Below are 27,035 nucleotides of genomic sequence, written 5' to 3'. Positions count from 1 at the left end.
TGTGTGTGTGTGTGTTTTTTGTGTGTATAAGATGGATGAAACACACACACACACACACACGGTGGAAGGGAAACTGGTGAGTTGTATAAGTGTGGACTCAGAACATCGAGTGTCTCTCCTGACGGACTGAATCAAACACTCGGTTTCTGTCTGTGCTGCTTCACACTCTTAAAATCCACAGGCAGGGCCTGGGGGGGGGGGGGGAGGGAGGGAGTGAGACAGCAGAGAGAGCACACGGTGGCATACTTACATAGAGATCGGCCGCGCTGTAAAAACCATCCTGATAGGCCATCACGCTGAGAGAGAGAAGAGGACGAAGAGGAAGAGGAAGAGGAAGGAACGGAAAAAAAATAGAAGAAAAGAAAAGAAAGGTGGGGAAGTACAAGGAGCAGCGGGAGGATTTTCAAACAAAACAAAAAAAATAGTGGGGGGAAAGAAAAAAGAAAAGAAAAAAAAAGCGTGTAATGCGCCACGTTGTGGGCATTTGAGAGAACAGCAGACAGGAGGAGGTGAGAAGACAGTGCCAAACAGATTGTGAAAAGAGAGAAGAGAAAGAAGTGTGAGATTATTACACACCGTGCAACATGCAAGACAAAATACCACCTCATTGTAGTATTACAATGTACTGGATTCATAGTGATACTACGGATACTTCAACTGTCGGGGCGTAGTACAACAACAACAACAACAGTTTGAAAGTTCTATTGTCATAGGGTTTACCCCTGTAGTTATACTACTCAAATACTACTATTACCAACTAGTTTAGGTACAAGGAAATGGTATTTCAGCTCAGCAGCCAATCAGAGTCATCATCTCAATAAAAACTGTTCAAACACACGGCATGCACAATCATGAGGATTTGTTTTTCCCCCAAAGTTTCTGAACATGCTGTGTGTGTGTGTGTGTGTGTGTGTGTGTGTGTGTGTGTTTACCCAGGGTATGTCGGGATGGCGGGCTGCGGCACAGCTGCTCTGACTGCGCTGTAGACGGGCCGAGCTCGACCTCGGAGGTGAGCGCCTCGAAAGGTGGCAGCCGTGGAGGCGGCGGCGGCGGCCGCAGCTGCCGGGTACGGGAACCCTGGGACTGAACGAGGGACAGAGACGTGAGGAAAGACAAGAGACTCTGTAGTTCTGTGGACGGAGATCAAAGACGCCGTCTTACCTGTGTAAAGCTCAGGGCTGTACATCGCTCCGACCATAGGACTCAACTTCCAGCCAGCTGTGGGAAGACAAATGAAACATATGTCTGAGGCAGCGCTTCAAAGGAGAGTCACCGAGGCAAATGGAATTTTAAATGAATTGTGCCGCTCTGTGTCAGAGCAGACGGTGGGAAAGTTCTGGAGTGTCTGCGCAGCACACATTAGAGGGAGTCTTCACTCAGTGGAGGCAAAGACAAATCAATGTCAGGGAACTGTGTATTGATTGGTCTGCTGTTAAATATTTATGGTCGCAGTGTCGTCTTACTCTACCAGCTTTTATGGCTCTTTGGATCTGACACAAAGTATTATAAGATGATGGAGGCAGCACGTGCCTCTGGAAGAAAGTACTACACGGTGAGTACTTTATATGTTTGATAAGAATACTGTTAAAAGTACAAAGGCAATTTTGTGAATTACAGTTTAATTTAGAGGAAACGAGACAATGAAAATTATATATATATATATACATAAATATATATACAGTATATATTTATATATACTGTATATGTATATATGTGTATGTATATGTATATATATATATATATATATATATAGAGAGAGAGAGAGATATATACTGTATATATACATATATATACACATATATATCTATTCACCGGCCAATCCTGTTTCTCTGTTTTCCTGTCAATGTATTGAATAAATTGATCCAGATTTATTGATAAATCCACTTGAAGGTGACCACAGTGCTTCACAGTGTTGGAATAAAATCAACTGAACAGTCAAGAAAAAAACACAAAATTCAAAGTACATTATGTTACAGATACTGTAGATATAACTTTACAGAAACAGAATAAAATGTCACAGCTCAGTGAGAGATGACGTCATCCTGAATGAATTTATAACGAGCTTGAATGTGACAGAGTTCAAAGACATCAAAATAATTGGACGTCACTTTCTGAAGGACACCTGAAACTAAATAATGACCGTGAATAATACAGACGGACATTTTAACTCCAAAATAAGAGGAAAACTGGAGGTAGAAGTGTAAAGTCATCGTCTGACAACCACAGACAGAGACCACAGAGGGAAGCTCACTTCTCTATGATCTGAGATCTTAAGTACTGCACTGTAATAATGTGTCTGAGGGGCTGGTGTGTTAATGCACTGCATGACTAATTCAGTGTGTGTTTTTTTTAGTCCGTGCAGAACAGACACTAAAAGGACTGGTCATAAATAAAAAGTTTTACCATAAGGAAGTGCAGCCAGTCCTTCTCCGTTAGAGAACGGTGTGGTCATCTTCTTGTTCGTCATCACTCTGGCTGTGGCGTTGTTCACCTGGACATCAGACACACGTGATCAGACTCCACCAATCAGAAACCAGTATGGACACGTTATCACTTTTAAAATATATTATGTTATATATATATATATATAACAAGACTTCTCATACATTTTTACACTTTCAGTTGTGACAAAAGGTTAATTTTGTAGATGAGCAGCGATGGCATTGATGCATGCGCCTCTAGTGGAGGAAAGGAGAAAGACACTGAAACCAAGGATCCTTGTCAGTTATCAGGCAGTTTAGCAGACAAACAAGTGCAACCATCGACACAGAACTGAAATCAAACGACTAAACATTTCAAAACGAAGGCACACGAAAAGAAATCAAATCAATAGTTTTTTTTTGCTAACCTTTTTTTTTTTTAAAAAAAAGGAGAGAAAAGTGTGAATTAAGCAGTAGAATCATCAGTTCAACACAATGCAGGAAAACATCAATCAACCAGTTATTTCAAAAATAATTATGCACAGCCAATCAAGAGCACGTCACATCACCAGAGGTGAGCAAAACCAGCCAATCAGCAAGCATCAGATGCAGCAAGAGACCAATCAAAAAAGGCCGACAGCCTCCAGAATCAAATGCAAATCTTCAGAAAAGAGAAAGGCGGGCAGGGAGTGACACAAATGAGAGAAAAGACAGAAATATGAAGGGATGCAGGAGGAGGAGGAGGAGGAGGAGGAGGAGGAAGAGGAGGAGGAGGAGCCAGTCCACATGAAAAGACATAGATAAAACACGTACATGACGTGAGGAAGAAGGAGACAGCGAGAGTGAACAGTTCATCCAAATGTGAAATTCCTCTCACAAACAGAAACACGATGCAGTTCACACACACACACACACACACACACACACACAGACACACACAGATCCACCTGAACCTCTGCTCATATCTGCTCTGACTGTTGGTGAGCGACCATGAGGCGAAGTCTGACACAGAAACAAAGAGTGTGGATCAAGGCCAGAGGATGGAGGGATGCACATATCAAACCATGATTGTGGAACACAACCAACCAGGCAGCATGGATCAGTGTCACACACCAGAAAATCCTCAAGGCACACAACCACACACACACACACACACACATCACACACACACACACACACACACACACACACAACTGAGGAGATTAAAAGTACAGGATCCTACTGTACTTCAGCTGGGGCCGAGTTTGTTTTGGTCTAAATTATTGTCATTTTTTAATTTGAAAACGAGTGCAAATAAAACTGAAGAGTGAATGTTCTTGAAGTGGAACAGGCTGCGGTCTGAGGAGAACGGAGAAAGGGTTTCTGTATCTCGGGACGGCGGTGAGAGCCAACTGTGTCGTCAGTGGTGTCTGTTGACGACAGTGCAGGGGACGGGCGCTGGACGAGACGCACCGCTGAATTACTGTGATGAGAAACTGTCCTTATTCTGGGCAGAAAAATCCCAGTTGTTGGCGATACCAACTTCATTATTTAACGCTGACGGTAATAAACCCAGGGCCAGGGCAGGGTTAAGATCGTGAACTACAAAAAGAAACTACTAAAGGTGTTATAAACCTAACACCGGATTTCTCAGCTGTGAAAAACCAACCTGACAGTATTTTTTTTTCCAAAATCCCTGGAGCAGGAGAAGACAGTAATTTTGTTCTGGAAGAGATGTGACCGAGTCTGTGGTCACTGCTCTGTAACAGTCCCTGGGTGCCTGTGTATGTACTAGAAAGAGTACTGCAATTTATGAGCAGCACCGTAGTCCATACGTCAGTCCTATTAATCACATTCCGTAGCTGCATTTGTTGTTTTTCTTAATGCACAAAGCATCAAAAACATTTTTTTTTTTTTAGAAAATGTTTAAACATCAAGTATTTTAAAGGCTCATGTCTCTGCGACGTGTTTAATTTATCAAATGATGGTAGTAAACGCAAAAAACAAAATCATCAGCATTACACCTAAAGCTGCAGCAGCATCGAGCGGCCCCTCACATGCCGCAGTGTGTTGGGGGGAGGAGGAGGNGACGCAGCTTTGCACTGCAGCTAATGCAGGGAAGATGTGTTTTCAGTGCATGTTTGAATGGAATGAGGACGATCGATGTGGAAACGGACTCAATAATCCGTCCATTTTATGCTCCATATGTGAAGCAGCAGAAGAGACAGACGTCTGAAGGAAGGAAGTCAGAATCACACGTCACACTCTGACTCTAACACTTCATTATTAACATTAACATTCTCTATCCTTCGACCAGACTCTGATCTACACCGTGACCCACGGGCAAAACACACATCACTCACTCACTAGTATTTGCGTCGAATGCCGACTCTATTACTACAGTAACAGTGATACTTGTACAACTAGCTGCAGGCTACGTGGTGCGAATAGTCAAGCGATACAGCACTACACGTTACACAGACAACTAGGTTCCTGTGTCCAGTATAAGACTAACATTGCACTCATGCTTCTGCATGCCGTCCCACTAAGGTGCAAAAGAAATGCAGCTATTGGCTGACACATGACACAGAGATGACACAGTTCTGTAGTATGACGTCATACAGATGACGAGAAAGAGAGTAAATCATGCAGGATACAGCTCTGGAATTAAATGCTGAATGCAGTTAGAGTTGATTGGAATGAATGCATAAGAAGTGGAAGTCAAAGTTGTCGCACTTGCAGATATAGATGCAGTACATTCAGTTACACAGGTGGCCTTTACACTGCCATGCGGTCAATGGCTAATCTCTTAATTGTTTCATTCACCACCTCCCCAATCAATCAATCGATCAATCAATCAATCAATCACAGGATTAGCCAATCAGCTTATTTCCAGCCAATCAATCAACCAATCAGGCCCTCCTTCACTACAGGAGTCTTTCATTTGGGTGTTGGGTGCAATTTTATTATTTCATTTGGACGAAAGGGTGGGGGGAGGGGTCATTCAAAGGTGATGCCATGTGTACACAACTTACCGTTGCCAGGGAAACGGCGTGAGGACACGCGAGCAGTTATCGTGGAGACTGACAACAACAACAACAACAACATACAAAAATCATCAGGGAAATAGAGAAAATATATGTAAGAAAGAAATGATGAACAAAAAAAGAAACAAAAACAAAAAACTGAATACAAACAAAAAAATGAGGTAATGAACCCCCACCCTGTGGCAGAGAGGAAGTGATGTCACAGGTCACGTGTCAACAGTCAAGTACACGCATCAGCCATTGGACAACGAACTAACCTCCACAGTTTAAACCCTCTACACAAACTGATCTACAGCTACGGCCTAGAGTGAAAAACAAAGGATAAAATGTCAGAACTGAATCTAAAGCTTAGTTTAAAACTGAGATTTTAGGATAATAAAAAATATATATTCCACAAAACACTGGGGTTTTCTGTTAATTCTCTTGAGGTCTTAAGACTTTCTGACTGAATCACATGACTGGGAATGGACAGAGATATGAAGGGAGGGACAGACAGGAGGCAGGCTCAGATGGGGAGACAGACAGACAGACAGACAGACACAGACAGACAGACAGACAGACACAGACAGACAGACTGGCCTGGTGAGAGAGAGCAGAGAGAGATGGCGGGAGGACAAATATATATATATAGGTATATATCAAATGGAAGGTCAGGAGAAGGGAGGACAGCTATCTGTGGAGTTCTCTTGATTTGTTCATTCTCTCTTCACCCTCCATGTTTTTTTTTTAAACTTCTGCACACCCACACACAGGGACAGAGAAAGGTGCAGGATATTCAAGACCATGCACGAGAGCTTGAGAAGCAGTTAAAGAAGAAGCGGGATTCAAAAGTCCAGTGTGTAACATTTCAGTACGGTTTAGTAGTAAAAAATAAAAAAAGTGACGAGTATCATCGTATTGGATTGTTGTTCTGTACTGTTTTTGATTTGATGATAATCTGGGCGTGTTCAGTCGTCCACCTACTTCCTGTTGTTTATATCCAAAGGCAAAGCTCTTATCACTAAACATAACATTTATTATGAAACACATTAGTTATGCATTAGTTACTGCCAAATAATGCATTTAATGATAATTACACTTTAGCATTATGTGTAGCAGCGTCGTTCTCCTGACATTAACAGGGCTCTAAACACCTTTTCTTTCCTTCCTTTCAGATTGTAATTTAAAAGAAACATCATTAAGCAGATTTTACTAGATGACAGTCTTCTAGGTACAAACTGTTTCCGCCTGCTCCAGTGCACATAAACTGTGAATTTGTCACTGGCTGTACCAGTGTAAACAGCTGCACTGTCGCACAGGTGCAGAACAAATCAGGTTTATGGTACAGACTGACACCAGCCTTATGTGCAAAGGACAGATTAAATATGCTCAACTCTCCCCGTACCAGATTGACCACGAAGCCTAACGTGTGTGCGACGGCGGCTCCCGAAATGAAGGAGAACAGTTTAATCTGGTGGAGATTTCAGACACAGAGTGAAGAAATTAGGACCTGCTGAGTTATGGAGTACGTGGAAGGTTATTTTTGTAAATGTTGCAAGTGTGTGTAAAAAATGTTTTTTAGGTCAACAATGAGCACATCAGTATTAGGAGCACCACTTTGAAGCAACAAAGTGATGCACGTGCATGGAATTACTACTTTAGTCTGATTTATTTGAAAGAAAAAACATCATCACGGTCGATGAGGGAACCACCTCTGATGGTGAGGTGAGCGCAGCGCTCTCCCTCTGAGGTTGACTGATGTCACTATTTGTTACACTCTGGACCTTTGAAATCAAGAGCTCGATCAAACGGCTTGATTGCATGTGTTTCTGATTTTGGGAGACCGTTTTGCGACTGAAACCCAAGCTCATGCTGACAAAATAAAATAAAAAATGTCACAACAAAATGCAGTCCCACAAGATCTGGTGTTGTTTTTTTTTGTTTTTCAGGAGTGCTGGATACAAGCATGTTCTTCAAAACATTCACTTTTTAACCATCCATCGTCACATGTCTGAAAACAGCTTTTTGAAGCAATCGGAAATGACGGCACATTTCTCGCAGGTGTCATTCCCAAAAAAAAAAAAAACTGCCCCTGTAAACACCCTGGTCATGCATCAGTCTCCGAACAACAAAGAAAATATACCGCAACCAAGAATCACCCGTTTAACTTAGGATGAGAGAGGGAAAAGAAAAACAAACTCCAAGAGACGACTTCTAATCTGATGATCCATTCATGCAACATATCAATATCATCATAGAGGCAAGCACAGTGTGGAGAACAGTAACTGAGAGGCCATTAAACTGCCCTTCCAGTCATAAAGGAAACCATTAAGTGAGAGAAGCCACTCATCGTGATCATGGAAGAAGTGATGATGGTGATGGAGGAGATGCAGGAAATCAAAAGTAACTGTGAGATCCTACATGCTGCCGCAGTAGCGCGTCTGAGTCTACAACCAGTGTCAGTGAGGTTTTTTAAGCCGCCATGCCTGTTTGTGTAGCCACTCCACCCAGCATGCTTTGCAAACCACAGAGCTTTCCGATCAAGGTGCAATGGACGGCCTGCAGTATCAACAACGGTAACAAACACAAGCAAAGGCATTGACAGGAAGTGCTGCCAAAAAGATGTCTGTGTGCACTGCACCACCGCACCATGCTAGAGTGAAGCCAGAGGGTTGAGAGCCCACAACAACATACAGCCATTGGAAAACCCATCTACGGGGCAGAAGCGACCGGAACAAACTCATTCACTTTATTTAACATGGAAGGGAAAACAGAGGAAAAATGTTCACTGTTTCAGAGGAGGTTGGGGGGGAGGGGCGGGGTTACCTCAATTTTACGGCCTTCCACCAGTGTGCCGTGCAGCTTCTCTCTAGCCCTTTCTGCATCTGCACTTGATTCGAATGTTACAAAACCAAAGCCCTGCGAGCAGGAAAAATAGAAATGGGATGAAGAACAATCATCAGAATACTGCAGGGATGAAATCTTTATCTTTGGTTTGAAAAATTCAATTCCTTTCCCAGCAGCTTACCTTGGATCCCCTCTCGTTGAAAATGATCTCCACGTCAAGGATTTTTCCAAATTGCTGAAACGTAAGAAGAAAAAAAAACATAAACAGCCTTAGAGACCTGTGCTGTGCCGTGCTGCTGCCACAGGATGGCAGCAATGTTCAACTATGGCGACGCTGAGACGTTTTTTTTCCTCTGCATTTCTTGTGCGTCCCCTCATTTTAAATGCACCACATTTTGGTGAAATCACTGTTACATAACAGCAGACAGAGGAACACGTGAGAAATCTGGTCTAAAAACACTGACAGGAAACTATGACTTCATTAAACTGAAACTGTTACGAGAGCTTACTGTAAATAAGCATATGGAAAATGATATAATATTATAACAAAGTTAAAGCACTAGGTCGTTTGAAGGGACGTTATTTCAAGCACAACTCGGAATGTTTCAAATGGTGGACAAAAAAAAAATAAAATAAAAATGATTCCAATGTACGAACCCCAAACATCTGTCGTAAGTCAGGGTCTCTGAAGCGGAAGGGGATGTTGGACACGTGCAGCCGTTTGGGAGTCAGTTTAGAGTCGGAATCATCTCCGAGACCTCCAGCACCACCACCTCCACCTCCTGAGCCCACCCCTGACTGTCCGTCAATCTGAGATGAGCCGTCCGACTGCTGGGCAGAGACACAGAGGAGATGAAGATGAAGAAATCTGCATCATCATGAGTATTTTCTGTAGATTTTCTCCACTTCTGTTTAAATGAGACCGGTGCTGATTTTATTGATCGCTGCAGATTCATTTTTCATTTCACCCAGACAACTTGGGACGTGAAGACGTTGCGGTCCGTGTGTTTCGGTGTGTGTTTGTGTGTCCCACCTTGCAGCTCATTGCCTCATGGCGTCCTGCTACTAGACGAGATCTGGTTTTTGTAATTAGCTCGTCCATAAAAAAGTGCTTGATTTTCCATATTTTAACAGGGTGTATTTGTGTGCCAACAGTGGAAGTACGAACACGTATTTCAGTTTTCTGGTTATGATACGTTAGCACTCATGTTTTTAATTTGAATAAAAACACAGGATCAGCTCGTATTTTGTTTGTGTTTGTTGTATGAAAAAAAGGAGGATGTTTTTTTTCTTTCTGTTTTGATTTGGTCGCAGTGTTTGAATGAGCTTGAACCTCCTCCAACACAGAAGGACTTTTTTTACTTTTGCTTTTAAAGCTGTACTCTTATCGATACTTTGCCAGCAGGTGGAGCCTCAACTGAATGACAACAGCATGTTCCACATTTAAACAGCACAGAAGAGTGACATATAATGATATCACCTATTGTTATACTATGACAGCGTTGTGGTTTATGCATTGTCAAACTATACAAATGCACGTGCGACAAATATGTTATTTATTTGTGAATATATGTGTATATATATATACACACACACACATATACACATATATACATACATATATAAATATATATTAACATACATATGATGTGTAAATGGCTTATTATTCCTCATTAATGAAACCAACAACATTCAACATCATCACAACTGCAACCAGTTCCTAAAATGCTTTGTTGTTTGCTAACAACACTGTTTCAAATAGCATTTTCAATTCCATATTGATGAATTATTTAGTCCTGTGGCTCCGTGTGGTCCTCTCTGTTCTCTCTGACTGTCTACTTTCAATCATTGATGTGAAATGTCTAACATGTTTATCCTTTGTTTTGTTTTGATTTTTTAAGTTTATCTACTGCAGACTAATTGATATGTGCTGCATGTAAGGACAGAGTCTGGTACTCACTTGGACACTGAGGCTGTTGGCAGCGTTGGCTGCACTGTTAGCTGCTCCGCTGGCCTCCACAGGACCTTGCACGGCCCCTGCTGTGTACAGGCTGCCCCCGTAATCTAGCGCCAGGCCGTTCTGAGGAGGCGGCGGAGGAGGTGGAGGAAAGGCAGCGAAAGGTGGGGGTACGAGTCCCTCCTGACCACCAGCACTATCCTGAGAGCCCTGTTTGGAATGAGAGAGAAAACAGTGAGGGGTGGAGATAAAGAAGCAGCAGATAACATGTACAGTATCAGGCTGGCCAAATTACTCAGTATCTCTATCCACGCACATCACCCAAACACGCAGAGAATTTCCCTTCTAGAGAGTTTCCATCTAGAAGTCATAAAGGCAGAGATATTATATTTGTATTTCCCTTGAGTAAATGAGCATGCATCTACACCCCCACTCATTAAACTTTCACTGCAGCCACATCTATTATTAAGGGGTCAAATGCCTCCATGCTCAGAGTGTTGTACAATGGTGAGTGTCTCACACACTCACATACGCCTCTGCACACAAACCACCTTTGACACACCGACACCCACACACCTCAATGCTCTCACAAAAGACCAGCTGTTATGGAGGCGGCCCGCCTGAGCAGCAAGTGTACATTATTACCCTAGAAAATACTATAACGATGCATTCGAGTGCGTAGGAGAAACAATACTTCACCCACAAACACATGGCAGGGAGACAAACACATGACACATGCTAAGAAAACACACACACACACACACACAACACACACACTATCAGGCACACTCAAACATTCCTTGCTGTTGGCAGTCAGACATGGATACCCTAAATGGTAACAGTTAGAGCAGGGGCAGACAGCGGCTGAGAGAGAAAGGGATGATGGGAGATTGCGGAGAGAAGAGGCACGAGCGGCTCTTGATCACAGCTGATCAAAGAGGAAAATAAAACCAACCGTCACAGTCACAACACGCCTTCGTACGACTTTAATAACTGCACCGAACAACACATATACGACGGAAAGATTATTTTGATTTATCGACCGGAGGATTAACGTCTTCTAACGAGAGACTGCAGTCAGATTTCTGTCTGGGTGGAAATGTCAGGAGACCATGGACTGAGCCGTAGAAGGCTACAAACGCCTGCAAGTGTTTAATTCAAGGACCTGCCAATAAGATTTAAATACACCATGTAATACACCATGGTTAAAACGTGTGTGTAAAACTAAACTAAACAAACTAATATGTGAATATCAAATGAAATCAATGGTGCATAATATCTCATATTAATTTTTCTGCCTTATCATTTTTCACTCTCGTCGGGGAGCTTCATATCAAATTAACTTTTATCGTTCTTATATAACATGCAGACAGTAACAATAAAGTAATATTCACTGTGTTTTTCCCTGCCTCTATAACGGCTCTGGGCTCTTCTCAACATCTGCTCAGCTACTACGCAGATTTACTGTGTGTCTGTGTGTCATAAACTACGACTGGGGAAACATTTCAGCTAATTGACAATGGCATGTTCCAAAATGTAATCTGTTCAATTTGGCAAAAAGAGCTTCTTTGGAATTACGTAAAATAATGGCCAATGTTCAACTCAAGTGGCGAGAATTAAATGTTAGAATTTAAAAGTCTACAATTTTACCAAAAAAAAGAGACCTGTCTCAATATGTGTGTGTGGTGGGTGGAAGACTGACAGCAGGCAGTGATGCCCATCTGAGTTGCACAATAGATCAATGTCCCTTTGGGGGTATTAAAAGTGTGTGTGTGTGTGTGTGTGTGTGTGTGCACGGCTACCATCTGTCTCCTAGATTTTGACATTTTTTAGCATCACACCTGTGACATGGCAGCCATTCCCAGTCACTCAGTGACAGACTGAGGGACGCACTCGGTCGGCATGGATCACATCAATGTTTTGACGTGTACAGCAGATGAGCTGCAGCAGGTGAAGGCTGGGAAGAAAAACTCTGACATTGATATAAATACAATTATTAATTACCGTGCTGTGGGTTTTTTTTATCTTTTATACACAATCATAAAGCGTTCAAACGGCCATTTCTTAATGCAGTGGTTCCCAAAGTGGGGGGCGCGGATATATTGCAGGGCAGGGCAGCACGTCAAATTATTTTATTTTTAATGTATACTTTTTAATTATAGCACAGTGTTGAGAAATATAGTGAAAATATACTTTTTATGAACAACAGTGATTTAAAGGAATAGTTTGAATATGTGGACAGTAGGAGTTGGAGAAAAGTGATGGGAATTAGTTCTTTGAATCTAAAAGAAAAGCTAAAAAAAAGCTCATTAGTGTTTTAATACATAGACTGATTATTTGGCTGCATGAACGGACATTTCCAAGGCCACTTCCTATTTAGAAACATATAACAATTAAAGGAAGCGAGATTATTTTGGATTTTACTGCAGTAGAAGCGATTGTTTTATGTTTTAAGGGTTCGAGGAAACAGGGTGAGGCCTGATGTTACACCTTCCTGACCAGTGTGCCGTCAAAAGAACAGTTACAGATTCATGGATTAGAAAAAAAAAAAGACAAAAGAAATGTGGTCATTAATTAGTGATTAATGACCACAAATTGGTACTCTGCAGACGCCAGGTACCAGTTCCTGCACACAAATTGGTACTTTATGGCTGCCAAATGTTATTAACACCGGCACAAAGTGCCACTGAGTGAAGGACTTAAAAGTCTGTAGTGACTATTGGATGTTTCAGTGGTAAGAGGTTCCTGACCATTGGACATTGGGGATTTTAGATGATTGAGATTTTGTAACAAAATATAAATTAAAAAAATAAACCTATACTATTCATTACTATTATGAATCCATGCGTATCAAGTGTCAGTCTTATGTTACGTTGTAAACATAAGGATATATCTGCTACTGTTAGTGGTTAGTAATATTTTTTTTACATATATATTTAAAAATCTGAACATATAACAATACATATTCACATATTTAAAAATACTGGAGACAATAAAGTATTTTCTTTCAAATTATGTTAAATTTAAGACATTTTAAAATGTCCTTATGGCAGATTTCAAACCTCACTTCACTTCCTTTTAAACATCAAACATATTTCACGTGTCTTTACACAATAAATTGTGAAAAAATATATATTTTTTGCTATTTAAAGTATAACTAACCAATAAATTGTGAAAAAAATTTTTTTTTTGCTATTTAAAGTATAACTAACCCTATCAGGAAATCATCTTATCTCTGACGCTGGTGCTATTTCAGAACATTAATAGACTGTTTTTTAACTGCACAGACCCAGTATGACATGGTCCTCGGTGTAAAGGGAGGTTGGTACTTTACTCCTCCTAGTCGTAGTATCGGTTCCTGCAGCAGAAACGTGGCTTAAGTGATCTGTAATTCAGAGGAATCTTCTGTATGTGAGATAAACTATTAACAGAAAATGGAGTTGTTTTGAAAGGAGATTCATTTTCCCTAAATGACGACCCCTGTGCCGTTTTAAATCGAAGGACAGCAAACACATCCTACAGCATAATTTTTCACCGGTATACTGAATTTATTGAATTTTGTTCCTCTGCCAAGCGGCCACTCCTCATTTTTTTTCCGCAGATGAATGCAGGGCATTAAAGGAGGAACACTTTGAACCGGAGCTTTTACGACTGCAGCCCTGTCGTGACTCCTGCATACAGCAATCACCTACAGCAATCCCATTATCTCCCTGCCTCCTCTCCCTGATAACACATTGAACACTGGCTCATTAACAATCTCTGCACTGTAAACCTGGCATGGAGGACTATGGACACACTTATTCACATTCTGTACTTTCTCTGAACCTCTGCACCGCTGCTGCTCAGCTCCTGCCAGGTGAAGAGTCACCGCTCTGGCCAAGGCAGCGGATCATGTTCTCCGTTCTCAGAGCCGGCCACTTGAACAATAAAGGCTGTAGATTTCTGACCACGGTCACCAGATTCATCTTCACTCATATTTTCAGATCGGCAGCTGTGTCCACTTGTCTGAACCCTGTGGCTGTTTACACCTCTTATTATCCCCTTCACAAACAGTCCCCATGAAGACTTTGCTAAATTAGAACATTTCTCACATCTGTGCCCAGCTGCATTCTTAATCTGAGTCTAAGATTCTCTGTTTCCATCATTCCAGTAATGGTACAAAAGTATAAAACCAATTCATTCCTGTTTGATGCAGACTGACTAATGGGTTACTCAACCACAATTTTGTCTTTATTTATTTTTTTTTTTTTGTTAAAAAGAAATCTGGATAATTAACAGTGGCTCAAAGTGACGGGGAAAACGAATACGTAAAAAAAACATTTCTCTTTGTTGTAAAAAAGTGCCAGTTACATCTGTGGTGGTAATAATGTGAACATGAGCTGCAATCCTCAAATGACACTTTATGATATCATTATTATTTCCTCAGCTGAGAGAGAGGAAAAGAAAACACTGACTGAATTTAGATCAGTGCAAAAAATACATAAGAAGCCACATGATACACTGAATGACCTGCTCCTGGATTGGTCATCCTCATGCAAATGCTTTGGCGATGGTGAAAACGATAGCGGGTGGAGCGAGGCATTCTGGGTCACCAGGTAGCAGCTTTCCTGGATGACAAACACAACAGAGGAACTGGAATCCATCCCCTGTGTCCTGATGGAAGGGGGCAGGGGGGAGGGGAAAGATGATCACTGAGTCTGTGTGCTGATGGAAGGGGGGAGGGGAAAGATGATCACTGAGGAACGGTCCGACGGTGGGAGTTTGAAGACGAGGAGACGACAGGTCAGGTGACAAAGGTGCAATGCTCTTTGGTTGAAGCCAACAAGTCTGGCAGCGGCGCGGCTCCTTTAAAGGCACGGCAATTCTGTCTGTTGTTCTGTTGGGCCACCCACTAGTTTGTTGCGCACGTTTTAGTACACACATTCATTACCCTCATGCTGTCATTAGCATTAATCTCGGAGCACTGCTGTGCAGAGTTCAGCGTAAGTGCAATAAAACTCTAGCTCTTATTAAATTTGTCGGGAAAACACCCTCCTACTCTGCATTAGAATGTTCAGCACGGCTCCACTGTTGTCATACTCCAGCACCAACACTCATGACTCATGACACAACTCACTCGACTACACATGAGTCAGTCTTGGATTTGACAGGCTGTGACGCAGACCGATAGTGACTTGGATTCAGGGGCTACATACGCGGAGCGGCCTTTATTTTGACTGCGACAGCGGACGGTGGTGGTTATTTTTTCTGTCAATAGGGCGACCGAGATCATGATTATGTCAGTCAGTGCGGCAGGACCGTCCTCCTCGGCGTAGGTGCTCGTACACAGACAGAGAGAACACAGAGCTGCCTCGCAGGAGAGTGGACAACCCCGGCTGTTGCTTCTCCTTGTGCCAGACCAAAAATAGAAGCACGAACACAAGCAACGAACAACTTGTATTTGTGTTTGACGATTGGCCTTTTCAGTGTAGGTACATTTTAACCACATCTCACCAGCCCTGTCTCCAAAGCTGATATACAACGTCAACAGCTCGGTAGGCAAAATAAAAAGGGTCTACCAGCCGGCATGCTGGGGTTTTTTTAATTTACAGGCACCGGGGCAAGAATATTAACTAAGAAAACCTCACAGAAGATAAAATAAAAAACACTGAAAAGAAGGTTATTATTATTATTATCAGTGTATTCTGTGCATGTGTTTCTCCACGAGTCATGCACATGTCAGCGTGTGTGTGTTTTTGTGTTTTTTGTAGATCCACTTCCCTGGCATTAAAGGCTGTGTAAGTGAATGTTGGCTAAGCAAAGCCAGTGACTCAGAGCAGTAGCTGTGGCTGGCTTACTTTCGGGTCAGTTAGCAGCAGCAAGTGTGTCTGAGAAGGCATGTTAGAAAATGTGCTCATCTGCAGCAGTCTCACTTTGTTACCAGAGGAGACAGTGGGGAGGAGAGAAGAGGGGGGAGAAAGGAAGAGGAGAGGACGGGAAGAAAGGAGGAGAGGAAGAAAAAAAAGAGAGGAGAGGAGGAGCGTGGCTGAGAGCTAACTAGGGCAGCACTGGGTCATTTCACATGAATAATGACATTTCAAGATCTTACTTTCTCGGGCCTTGAGCCATTAGTCTATAGCCTAATTTAACAAACCTGATGATGGAAAGTGTGATTCATACGGTTACAGAATCTCATATTTTGGCCCGGTAATCGCATTAGCCGGGAAAGTTGTGTTCGGCTCAGATCCTGGCTTTTGATAGTCTGTTACCCAAGCTGCTAACAGCTGGAGAAACGTTTACATTGGCGTGTGCGCTGCATAGCGATGAGCCAGGAGACACCCTCCTGTTAAATTATTCCATCCCACGTCAAAACCTCTTCCTCCTTCATCACTTTTCCTACACCCCCTCTTGCTCTTCTTCTCTGCTCCTCTTGCTGCTGTTCTCCCTATCCTCCCACTCTCTCTGCAGTGTGCTTCACTGCTTTACGCTTCATAAAATCCAGACGGGACCCTCATATATGTCCCGCCCCCACACGTGTCAATCAGGACCATTTGCTTCATAGCAACAGGATATCAGCTGTGCTCAGACTCCTCCTCCCACACATATATTCATCTCCTTAAAGGGTAACGTGTCTGCTTGTCAAACAAAACCCCTCCCTGTGCTCCCCCCCCACGTGCATTTCCATGTAGGGTGTCTCAAATACGCCCCAGCCCACCCTTTTCCTTTCACAATCCAGTTCTGGGAGACCCGTCTTCCACCGACTGTACAGTCTGCAGGAGTACAGGTTATTAAAGGCCTGTGAATGGTGGCTTTGACCCTGCTGCGGACTCATATGAAAAATAAACAACGCAGGACAAAAAGCCGATGATCTGTCCTCTCTACGTTCGCCCGTCATCAACCATCAGCTGTCTTCTAATGCAGCTGAGCACACAGGGCCACACAGGCCTCTTTTCAAAACACTCGCTGCGGCCATGGAACAAGTTTGTCTTGTTGAGAATTTCCTAATAAACCCGCTCACATCTGTTTGTCCAATTCATTTCCAAGTGTACATAAGGCAGCCGGAACGCGGCGTTGTCGCTGTCAACCACGCCACCAATGAGCCGGCGAGCGTAATCCCTGTGTGTTTCAAAGGCAGGTTCCTTTAAAAGCTGTGTAAATGCCTCCCAGCAAATGCTTTCAGAAACATTTGAAATGTAAATGGAGGCTAAAAGGCAAAACTGTTCTGGCAACTTGATGTTTGAGCAATTTCATTGTGTTCATTTTTTTTTTCTTTTTTTCCCCAACGGGGTGCAAAGGTGTTTACCTCGAATGGCTCTTGCAACGTTTTCCCCTCACGTCTCGGACCATCTAACAATCTCCACAAAATGAATGACTCATGCAAGTTTCCATGGCAACATGGCTCATTGGGATCATTTTACAGACATTATTGTTAACCCTGCACAGAATCAATAACTAGATTTAGAAGGTGGAGGAGATTGATAGGGTTAGTGGTTAGGCGAGTGGGTGAATCCTCACGATCTGCCGGCAGTTTATGTAAGCGTGGCTGAGTGTATGGTTTTGCAGCAGGTAGGCGTCTCTCCTCTGCCTTAGGGCACACGCCTAGGTGGGGCATGAGAAAATATTTCAGGTTTTCACAGTCTACTTCTTCAAGTCTCTCTTTTTTATTTTTGCACAGGCCAAAAATATTAGCACAAAGTGAGGCCGTGAAGGATTTAATAAATTGCGCCTGCCGCGAGGCAACTGTTACACAGATGATGTGCAAAGTCAGCTCTACAGTCTGAAATTGCGTCACAAAGCAAACTGTTTCCCTCCAGTTGACCTACACTGTTGTCACATTCCTCTTCCTCTGCTTCTCTTTCTTCTCGTGATTCTACCGCAACATAATTTCACCTTCCAGATAAACGGGCTTCCCTGACCAAGGCTGCCCTGTCACCTCCACACACACAAAAAAAAAATCAATTTGTATTCTTCTCCTTCTCCCATTCTATCTCTCTCTCCCTCTTAACCCATCCCCCTCACTTCTGTGGACTCTTAAAAGAAAATATTGAGATAACAGCTGCCACGGCCCGAGGGAGAGCAAGAGGAGGGAGAAAAGAGGTCAAACAGTAAAAGAAAGCAGGAATCTAAGGTGCAGCAGAAAGAGACAAAACAGGAGCACACGCTTACAGACACAAACACACACATATAAATATATACACACACACAAGGCGAGAAGAAACCCCATACACTCACGTCGGTCCTGACTCACTCCAAACCAAATGCAACGATTTCAGCAAGACACTTCATGCACCAACTTTGCAGCCCACTGTGTGCTTGAGCTTCTGTGTGTGCTTTTGTCAAATGCGTGACACAGAAATTACAGTGAGGAGGTGTTATTCTCCAAACAGCGGAGATGCACGGGGAGTAAACGAGGGAAATAAAGAGGAGAGGAGCAGGACAGCAAAGAATCGGCAGGGACAACTGCTCTGTGGACACCTGTCCTCTTCACTCACGGGCCTGAAGGATGTACAGAGACAGCTGCAGGGGCAATAAAGAGGAATGACTTTTCTGCTTATCTCTCCCTCCCCCGTCCCTTCTCTGTTTCCACTCTTTTGCTCCCAGTAATGTCTGAAGAGTTTAGTGCTGCAGCGGCACAGTACAGCGCTTCATGCGGCAGCACAAACTCACATGCTGTACTCTACATTCACATAGATTCTTCAGAGCATACATAATACATGGCTGAGCACAGTTTCTGGCAGTAACAGCTCTTGATGTTCAGCTTGCGTGCGCTCCTCGCTGGAGGCAGCAGAACAGATGCCACAACAACGCCGTGCAATTATACATCGCCAATTGTGCATTTCACCATAACACATCATAAGTGTAGAGAGACTATCTCCAGCCTGCGATCTCTTACTGTCATCTGACGCTGACAACTGAGGCTCCCAGTTCCACGCACCCCGTAGCAACTGGCTGCCAAGTCCTGACAAGAGTCTAAAATGCCCCGACTGGACCACTGGGGTACAGGGGTCAAGTATGGTCCTCGTCTGAAAGTGATTAATTAACATCTCATCCTCGGTGACTGTGGAGGCTGCCCATTCATGAAGAGGGGGCCGTGACGAGCAGCTACGGCGGCACACAAACACACACACACAGAGAGGGAGAGAGAGAGAGAGTGATACGGGAAGATATCAGGATACACACTCACCGACAACACGGAAGGATAGTACAGTCCCATCATCGTATTCTGAGCAACAACTCCAACTGCCGTCGCTCCTCTCTCCTTTCCTCTTATCACGCTGCCTGCCTTTCTCTCCCTCTCCCCGAGTCTGTGTCACTCCACCAGCTCAGTCTCTCTTGTCTGTCTCACAGATTCAAAATCTCCCTCTCTCTGCCCCCGCTCGCTCTGTCTATCCTGCCAGCTCCCCGCCCCCCTCCCCACCTCCTCTGCTGGCCTCTGTCCCTGTCACTCTCCCCTGCTCGCTCGCTCGCTCGCTTACTTCTTTTCTTTCTTTCTTTCTTTCCTTTGCTGCTGTCCTCCTCCTCCTCCTCCTTGTCTTTCCTTCTCTCTCTCTCCCCTTTTCTGTCCGTTCTCTTCTCCCACTCGCTCTCTCTCCTTTTTTGCTCTCCCACCAGATCTTTGCTTTTTTCTTCCTCTACCACCAGCCTCCTGTTTTGCTGCTGTGCCCTTGCCTGCTCATCTCTTCTGCCTCGTCTCCAGTCTTCCTCCTCTCTCAGCCAGAAAGCCCGACACCTCCCTCCTCCCACTTCTCCCTGTCACACCTGCAAACTTTCCCCTCCCTCCTGCTTCTTTCTCATGACGCAGTTCCCCCTTCTCTCTCTCTCTATCGCGCTTGCTCATTCTCTCTCTCTCTCTCTCTCCTTCTGTTCTCTTTCTCCATGTAGGTGAGTTAACTGGGGCTGCTGGTACCACTGGGAGAGAAGGGAGACTTAGCTCCTCTATATCTGGTCCCTTTTTCAGGCATGAAGACTGTTACGTAAATGTGCTGACAATTCCACATTTATGGCTCAAGTTTAAACAAGAACCCAAGGAACAGTCATAACAGCCAGTGACCTGCTAAAATCACTACCAACGCAGCTTGAATCCGAGCGCTGCCAACATGAAGTTGAGATCCTGAAGTTGCACTAATTAATGTGTCTCCAGCGTGGTTACATTAACCATGTGTGATGTATATCTGGGGCTAAAAACTAAAACATTAAAAATGTTTATGTATTATGTAAAATTAGACCGACTCTTTGGCTAGTCATTCTAGCCAGTTTGTCAGTTCAAAAATCCCTTTAATTAATGTTTAGAATCTGTTAATGGCAGAATACCAAATCTGAGCAAATTCTTTTATTACTGTTTGTTTTTTTAACATAAACCATAAAACCTTAACCAAACAAATCCTTCACCCAGCACCAAACCATTTTTACAACAACAACCAGGTTAGTTCAGCAGCTTAAAGAAACATTTTCATTAGATTTTCAAATGTCTACTGAAGTAAGCTTCCTGAACCAATCAAATATGTGGATCTCTTCAAACCTATAGTCACCTTAAAGAGGACAGAATAGTCCTCCGCCATGGTAACAATAACGTCACAGACCAGTCTTTCTGCCTTCAGTGCAGCTAACACTGTGGCCACAGAGGAGAAAACAAGCACTGCTGTGACATCTGTACTTTTGGGTCCGGAAAAGAAGAAGATGTAAGAAGCACAAAACGTATGGCACACATTGACCTGAGAGGGTCTACATTAACAATTCTAAGTGCTTCATATTTATGAATAATGTATAACATGCCACTGTAAATGAAGCAAACGCAAGTTTCTGTGTCAGATTAATCGAGAAAATGTCTCTGCTGATGTATTATTTTTGTTCATTTTTATTCATACTGGCTGCATTATGAAAAGAGCCAGCCAAATGCTGGAGGTACAATGTTAGAGTAAACAGCAACAAAATAACAGCTGCAGCCTATCCTTTATTTTAATTATGCTTGCAGGCGGATGGAGACTATGAAATATTCAGCATACACAGAATATTTTATAAGAACGGCAAACAGGTTCAAAAATGAAGCCTGTAATTTAAAATAGTATTTCATTTGGCAGTTTGCTGACGTTCCTCAGCAGCATCCACGCTCTTACCCTGTACATCCTGTCATGTGTGTGTTTGTGTGTGTGTTTGCACCGACCATGTCCTGAAAACAAATTTGTTTTCCGTACAGTGTGTGTGATGTTTTTAAAGTCGTAGCTTCAGCCTTCCATTTGTCACTGTTGTATGTTCTTCACATGGTCAAGAACCACTTGAACACGATACTGCTGTACAAACACACTAATCAATTCCTCTTAACAAAAAACACACACACATATAAAGTGCTGCAGATACACATATTCAAAGTCAAGAAATTCCAGGAGAACCACATTGTTCCACAATGACTTTTTGTCTGTCAAACCTGGAACACGTATTTAAGTATGGACGGCAAAGACACTGAGATTTTTGGAAAACATCGCCCCCTAAAGGGCTGCTGGGTTTATTGCACACATTTGGTGGAGGACAGCGTCATCCTGCTGTGAAATGCTGCAGCAGTGTGTCAGGCCACGTTAACCGAAAAATACTTTGTAACAAAAACAGCACAACAAATCAGGATAATTGCTGGTTTTGCATGTTGTGTTCAACACCGAGATAAATCAGCCAGAAATAAATGCAGTTAACTGCCTCTCACTTTCTGACGGTCTCTCCTTTTCCCTCACACACACCTGGACACACTCCCACAAACACTAATCCATCGTCAGTTTTTAACGTCTCTGTTTATTAGGGTCAAAGAAATGCTGTGTAAGAGCGGAGAACAGTTGATCCTGGTTGGAGTCCTGGGCTCCTGCTCTTCACCAGGCTTTTTCTTTCAGGAGACTTTCATTTCATCATATTCACGCTGTTGTTGACAGCGTATCACCTTGGTGTTGTGGGAACCATTACAGCCTAACATTACTTTCTTCCTCTATTAATTTTTGCGCCCTAGTCAGAAGCGAGTTTGCACTTCCCAGGTCCTGAAACGGTCTTTGACTGACGACTTCCCAGCACAACAGCGTTGAGGTGATTCTTTGAACAGTGTAATTAAGGAGAGAAACTGTATCGTCTTGAAAACTGGCTAATTGGCCTCTCAGCACCGCAGACGAGCGAAGAACACACTCATACTCAAGGAAACAGACTTCAAGTGAAGCCTTTAGTCTGATAAAGTGCAGATAAGAGGGGTGAGATAAGAAGATAGGCATTACTGAGAGTGAGAGAGAGAGGGAGGGAGGGAGAGAGGGAGATGGATGAGGGGATTATGGGCAGAGCATGAGAGGATGAGTGGATGAACAGGGGATGATTTAGGGATTAACCACATAAACTGAACAGTCTAATAACACAATCAGTAGGCTAATACAAACAATAGTAAACAGATGGCAGGCTCCCAGTGAGACAAACAAAGACACTTGCTTTTCTTTTTTTTTCAGCAAAAAAAAAAAAAGAGCAAAATTGTCGACATAAAGGTGCAAAAACACAAAAATATAAGCTTTCCGACATGATTAACAATGCTTCTGGGAGATTTGTAGAAAAAGAAAAAAAACACAGAGGGAGGGATTGACTAGAACAGTTAAGGGTGTGGAGGCTTACGTTCCTCTATACAACTGACATATTATAATCTACACCCCCACCTTGTGGTTTAAAGAGCTTCACCGAGCAACGGAGCTAAAGCCTCGTAACAATGCTTTTTCCAACAAACAGCGAAAGACTGCATGGTAGGGTGTTTTAAAGGACGGGGTACGCGCTTGATAAAAATGTAAATTGTGTACTTACTTGACTATGAGAAGGGTAGCCATGGTAACCAAGGGTCAGGGGGTCGTTATTCTGAAAGAGAAGAAAAACGTTTATAATTTCATAACTCCGCTCAGTGCGCTCTGCTGTGAATATTTGATTTTACAGTACTGCAACGGCACAGATTAACAATCAAATTAACTCCGGTGACACACTCCCACTATCTGCTGTAGCATTTTCCACCCAGTGGGTCTTTTGTCTGTTGTAAACGCTGATAAAGAAGAGGAGTGAGATCATGTGAGCGGGAGATGAAAGATAGGCAGTGAAGGGGAAGAAACGGAGAGGTGTCTCACCCCGGACTCTTAAATCATAAATAGGTCACGGGTGTCAGTGGGAATGAAGCCTGTTTGTGTGAAAATGCTTTCCAGAACTCTAATGGAACCTGAAACACTTTCCGTTTCATGTTCTAGCACTGTGAGCAGATCAAACACCCGGTGAGTGATTATTGTTGAACAAGAAGTAGAAAAAGACACTCGTTTTGTTTGGAGCCCAATGCTGAATATAAATCACATCCACAGCGCCTGAAATAGTTTTGCAACTCGTGTTATTTATACTCATTAAACTCTGTTCTGGCTTTTATGATAATGTATTCCATTAAAAAGCAGCTTTTCGCAGCAATTACAGCCAGCTTTGAAGGCAAATACAGATTTGCTTGTTGCTGGCTTCATGTCAATAGATGAGGAAACAACTCGGCTCCTCCCTCCTTTCTCCGTCCTTCCCCTGATCATCCTTTCATCTGGAACCAATGTCCCACGTCTGCTGGGTCCCGGGGGGGGGGACACTTAGCTCTGCACGCCTCACAGCTTGAGTTTGCCTCAGTAATACTGTAGCCATCTGACTGCGGACCCCAGCGGACCACTTTACTAAAACAAAGAAGAGTGTTTTTGAAGAAAAGAAAAGAAAGGATGAAGTCATAGAGAACGGAGATGTCCTCTTTGTAAAAAAAAAAAGAAAAAAAAAGTGCACTTAGTGAAGTGGACTTTAGGGGCAGCAGATAAATCAGATCTTTACGTCTCGGATAATATGATAAAGAGTTATAACTCTTACGTAACAAGCCACCAGGAGGAGGTAAACTGTAAAGGAACAAAAAACAGTCGCCGTGTCAAAGGGAAGGTGGAGGTGTTAAAGCACACACACACACGCACACACACACATGCACCGACATCTGGATCTGATTCATTTGGGCAGCTGTGCGTGGAACCACTGCAGCCAACACAATGGGAAATGGATAGCAAAGTACAGCAAGAAAAAAAACGAGATGGAGGGAGCAAAGACAATGACTCATACATGAGTGGAGTCATGTGCTCAATTTCCTGAAGGAAGTGGGAGGGGGCGCTGCTCGGGATGAGTATGCATCAGTCTCACTCTGCTCATAACACATGCACAGAAAATGATAATAAAACAAATGTTCATGAAGCTAGCGCCGCAATTATTGTCCTTTCTTGCCCCCCGACACCCTCCCCCCCGCTCCCCCACACACATGTGGTAACCAAAATTGCTGGTACCCGTCGAGGTGCTAACAGAGGTGTTTGCGGGGGAGGTGTAGTGACTAAAACAACAGACTACTCTTTTGGGGGAGACCGGCTGAGCAATCAGGAGAAAAAGTAACATGTGGGCTTGAAGTAAACAGATGGTGTGGAGGGAAGGAAGGACAGACATCGGAGCTCAGAAGGGTTAGAAATCCCAGAATGAGCATCGTGGGCCCCTTTTAACTTTCTCCTTCACAAGGCCAATATAATCCTGTCAGCCCTGTTATGCCTGGTTTAGTATGCTGCAGCCCATTCACCCTCAGAGGGGTTTCAGCCTTATGTAAGTCTGGAATAACTTCATTATTAATATTATTATTATTATTTTGGTCATCCCACAAGCATCGGATGATAATAAAACTGATGAAGTACACTGGGACTGGAGGCAGCAAGCAGGACACAGAGATAATCACATGGTTCTGCATTTTTGGAGAGGAGACTTTGGAGAGTAACATGAGCCAAGAAGTTAAGATAGGAAGTAAAAATATAGCTGTGGCAAAAACTCACACCATCAGAAAAGATTTTTTTAATTTGACACCATTTCAAAACAGCGAATTAAATGTGTTGAGCGTGCGAAGCCGAGAGCTGCCCAAAAGGTCACAATGTTTAAAATATAGCGGACTTATTTTCCCCTCCGTGCAAGTCCAACCACAGAGGAGGAAACTCGTGTTCGTATTAATGGGGGCTGTTGTCATCCCACCCAAAGAACTTTGACGGATGGGCTGCCTCCAATCCCGCCCCAGCAGAAGGTGGGTTTAAAAATACAATTCTAAATTTGTAGATTCTCTATTGAAACTCTGAGTTTTTACTTGCACTTTTGCATAAAGCAGCCACGGGAAAAGTCGAAGCGTGTCTGACAACTCAATAATATTTTTTTTTTCTCTTTGACTTCTACATTTTACACCTAACCTTTTGGTCAGGGCTCAGTCACACCTAATGTGGTGCTAATATTTTGTGACCAAACTAAATGCCATTTCACAGCTGCAGTTATAAAGAAGGNNTGGAAGTGAGTCATTGGGAGAGTTGGAACATTTAAAAACATGGCGTAACAAAAAATTTAAATCACAATGACGCTTTGCAGCATCTATCAATCAGGATGAACATTTCACTTTCCTGACGACACTACTGTACTTTGCAGCATCTATCAATCAGGATCATTTCACTTTCCTGACGACACTACTGTCAGTAATTGAGGTTTTGCCTGTGGTTTTGTCGTTCTACTGACCACTAACATCAACACCAACTCTAACATTCATCAATCCAAATTTAATTATTGAAGCGCAACTACAGCAGATGTTGCAGCATTAATGGGTCACCGTAGTCGTGTTTATCCACAGACAAGTTTCGTGGCACAACATACTGCTTTTTGTTGAATACAGATGCATAATAAAAGTCTTCCTGCTTAAAGGGCACATGTTGTCAACAAGGGTCTGCGCTGCTGTACCTCGCACAAGTGTAAACAAGCGTAATAGTTATCAAACGACTACAGCAGGTAGGAGTGTGCTAGGTGGTTGTTATTTATTTGAAAAAAAAGTGGTTGCTGGTTCTGCATCTCCGCTGAGGATGGCGAGAGGAACAGTTCGACTTCCTTGTTCAAAAAGTCATCCCACTATTGTAGGTGGCTCAGGACACTCCATAAACTCAGGAGGATGTGAATCGGTTTCAGCCCACAGAGCACTTATGTGCTAAGCCTGCGGCTGAAAGATGTGAAGAGTATTTTCCCTCACATCACTTCAACTTTCCTCAGTAAACATACACGTGTGTTTTCAGGGACAAGACGACTGCAGTAAAAGTGGTTTTTAGAGGTTGTTTTGATAGTTCTGGCTTCAAACGTCGTCCACCACTCAGCAGCATCTGCTAGCAATTTGTATTATACCAAACTGGCTCCTCTGTCAGTGTCCATGACACCCAGCTTCAGATCAAATCTGAATGAATACAAAAACAAGTCTGCTTGAAAAATACTGTTTTCATGAAAGAAAGAAAAAACAACTCATTGCTAAAGTCACTCAAAATGATCAACTAAAACTGGTTAAACACCAATGAATGATGCACTTCCCAGGTCAATAGAGGGGGTACTTCATTTTATGACCTCCTCAACCTACAACGTTTCGTGGTTACAGACGCCAGCTCCAATAAATTTATTGAAAAACGTCTCGTACCGCGTTAAAACCTGCCAAATAGTTTGGGAACAAACAGGAACAAGTTAGGAATACATCATCATATATATATATATATATGCGGGAGGGAGGAGGGAATCATATATATATATGCGGGAGGGAGGAGGGGCAAATGAAGAAGGGAAGAAGAAAAACACTGATAGCTCACTTTAGTACTACGACACCAGCTAAAGATGAATAACAAATGTGTCGCAATGCACGGAAGGCTAAGATAAAGTCCAGACGATATGGAGACTCGTGAACACAAGCAGGACAGAAAGAATGCAGAGTCAGCTCCTCTTCCCTGACCTGCTACAGCT

General features: G+C 43.0%; 1 protein-coding gene across 8 annotated transcripts in view; it reads right to left on the bottom strand.

The window, feature by feature from the left end:
* rbfox2 (RNA binding fox-1 homolog 2) overlaps positions 1 to 27,035 on the bottom strand; it is a 39,020-nt gene that overhangs the window by 6,400 nt on the left and 5,585 nt on the right. For 2 of the 8 annotated variants that reach the window (XR_003050542.1, XM_008317080.3), the window contains exons 2-10: positions 23,016 to 23,066; positions 10,233 to 10,439; positions 8,930 to 9,103; positions 8,454 to 8,507; positions 8,252 to 8,344; positions 2,404 to 2,491; positions 1,162 to 1,218; positions 933 to 1,083; positions 251 to 296 (exon numbers count right to left, since the gene is read on the bottom strand). Coding sequence is in view for 6 of the 8 variants with exons in the window: in XM_008317080.3 (XP_008315302.1) it covers positions 251 to 296; positions 933 to 1,083; positions 1,162 to 1,218; positions 2,404 to 2,491; positions 8,252 to 8,344; positions 8,454 to 8,507; positions 8,930 to 9,103; positions 10,233 to 10,439; positions 23,016 to 23,066 (921 nt within the window). In the remaining 2 variants the exon portion in view is untranslated. The other 6 variants (XR_003050543.1, XM_025058376.1, XM_008317081.3 and 3 more) reach the window with 5 other exon arrangements.

This window comes from Cynoglossus semilaevis, chromosome 9 (assembly GCF_000523025.1).
Source record: "Cynoglossus semilaevis isolate Cse_v1.0 chromosome 9, Cse_v1.0, whole genome shotgun sequence".
Taxonomy (NCBI): domain Eukaryota; kingdom Metazoa; phylum Chordata; class Actinopteri; order Pleuronectiformes; family Cynoglossidae; genus Cynoglossus; species Cynoglossus semilaevis.
Note: the sequence above shows the minus strand (reverse complement) of the source record. Positions and strands in the feature narration are given on the sequence as shown.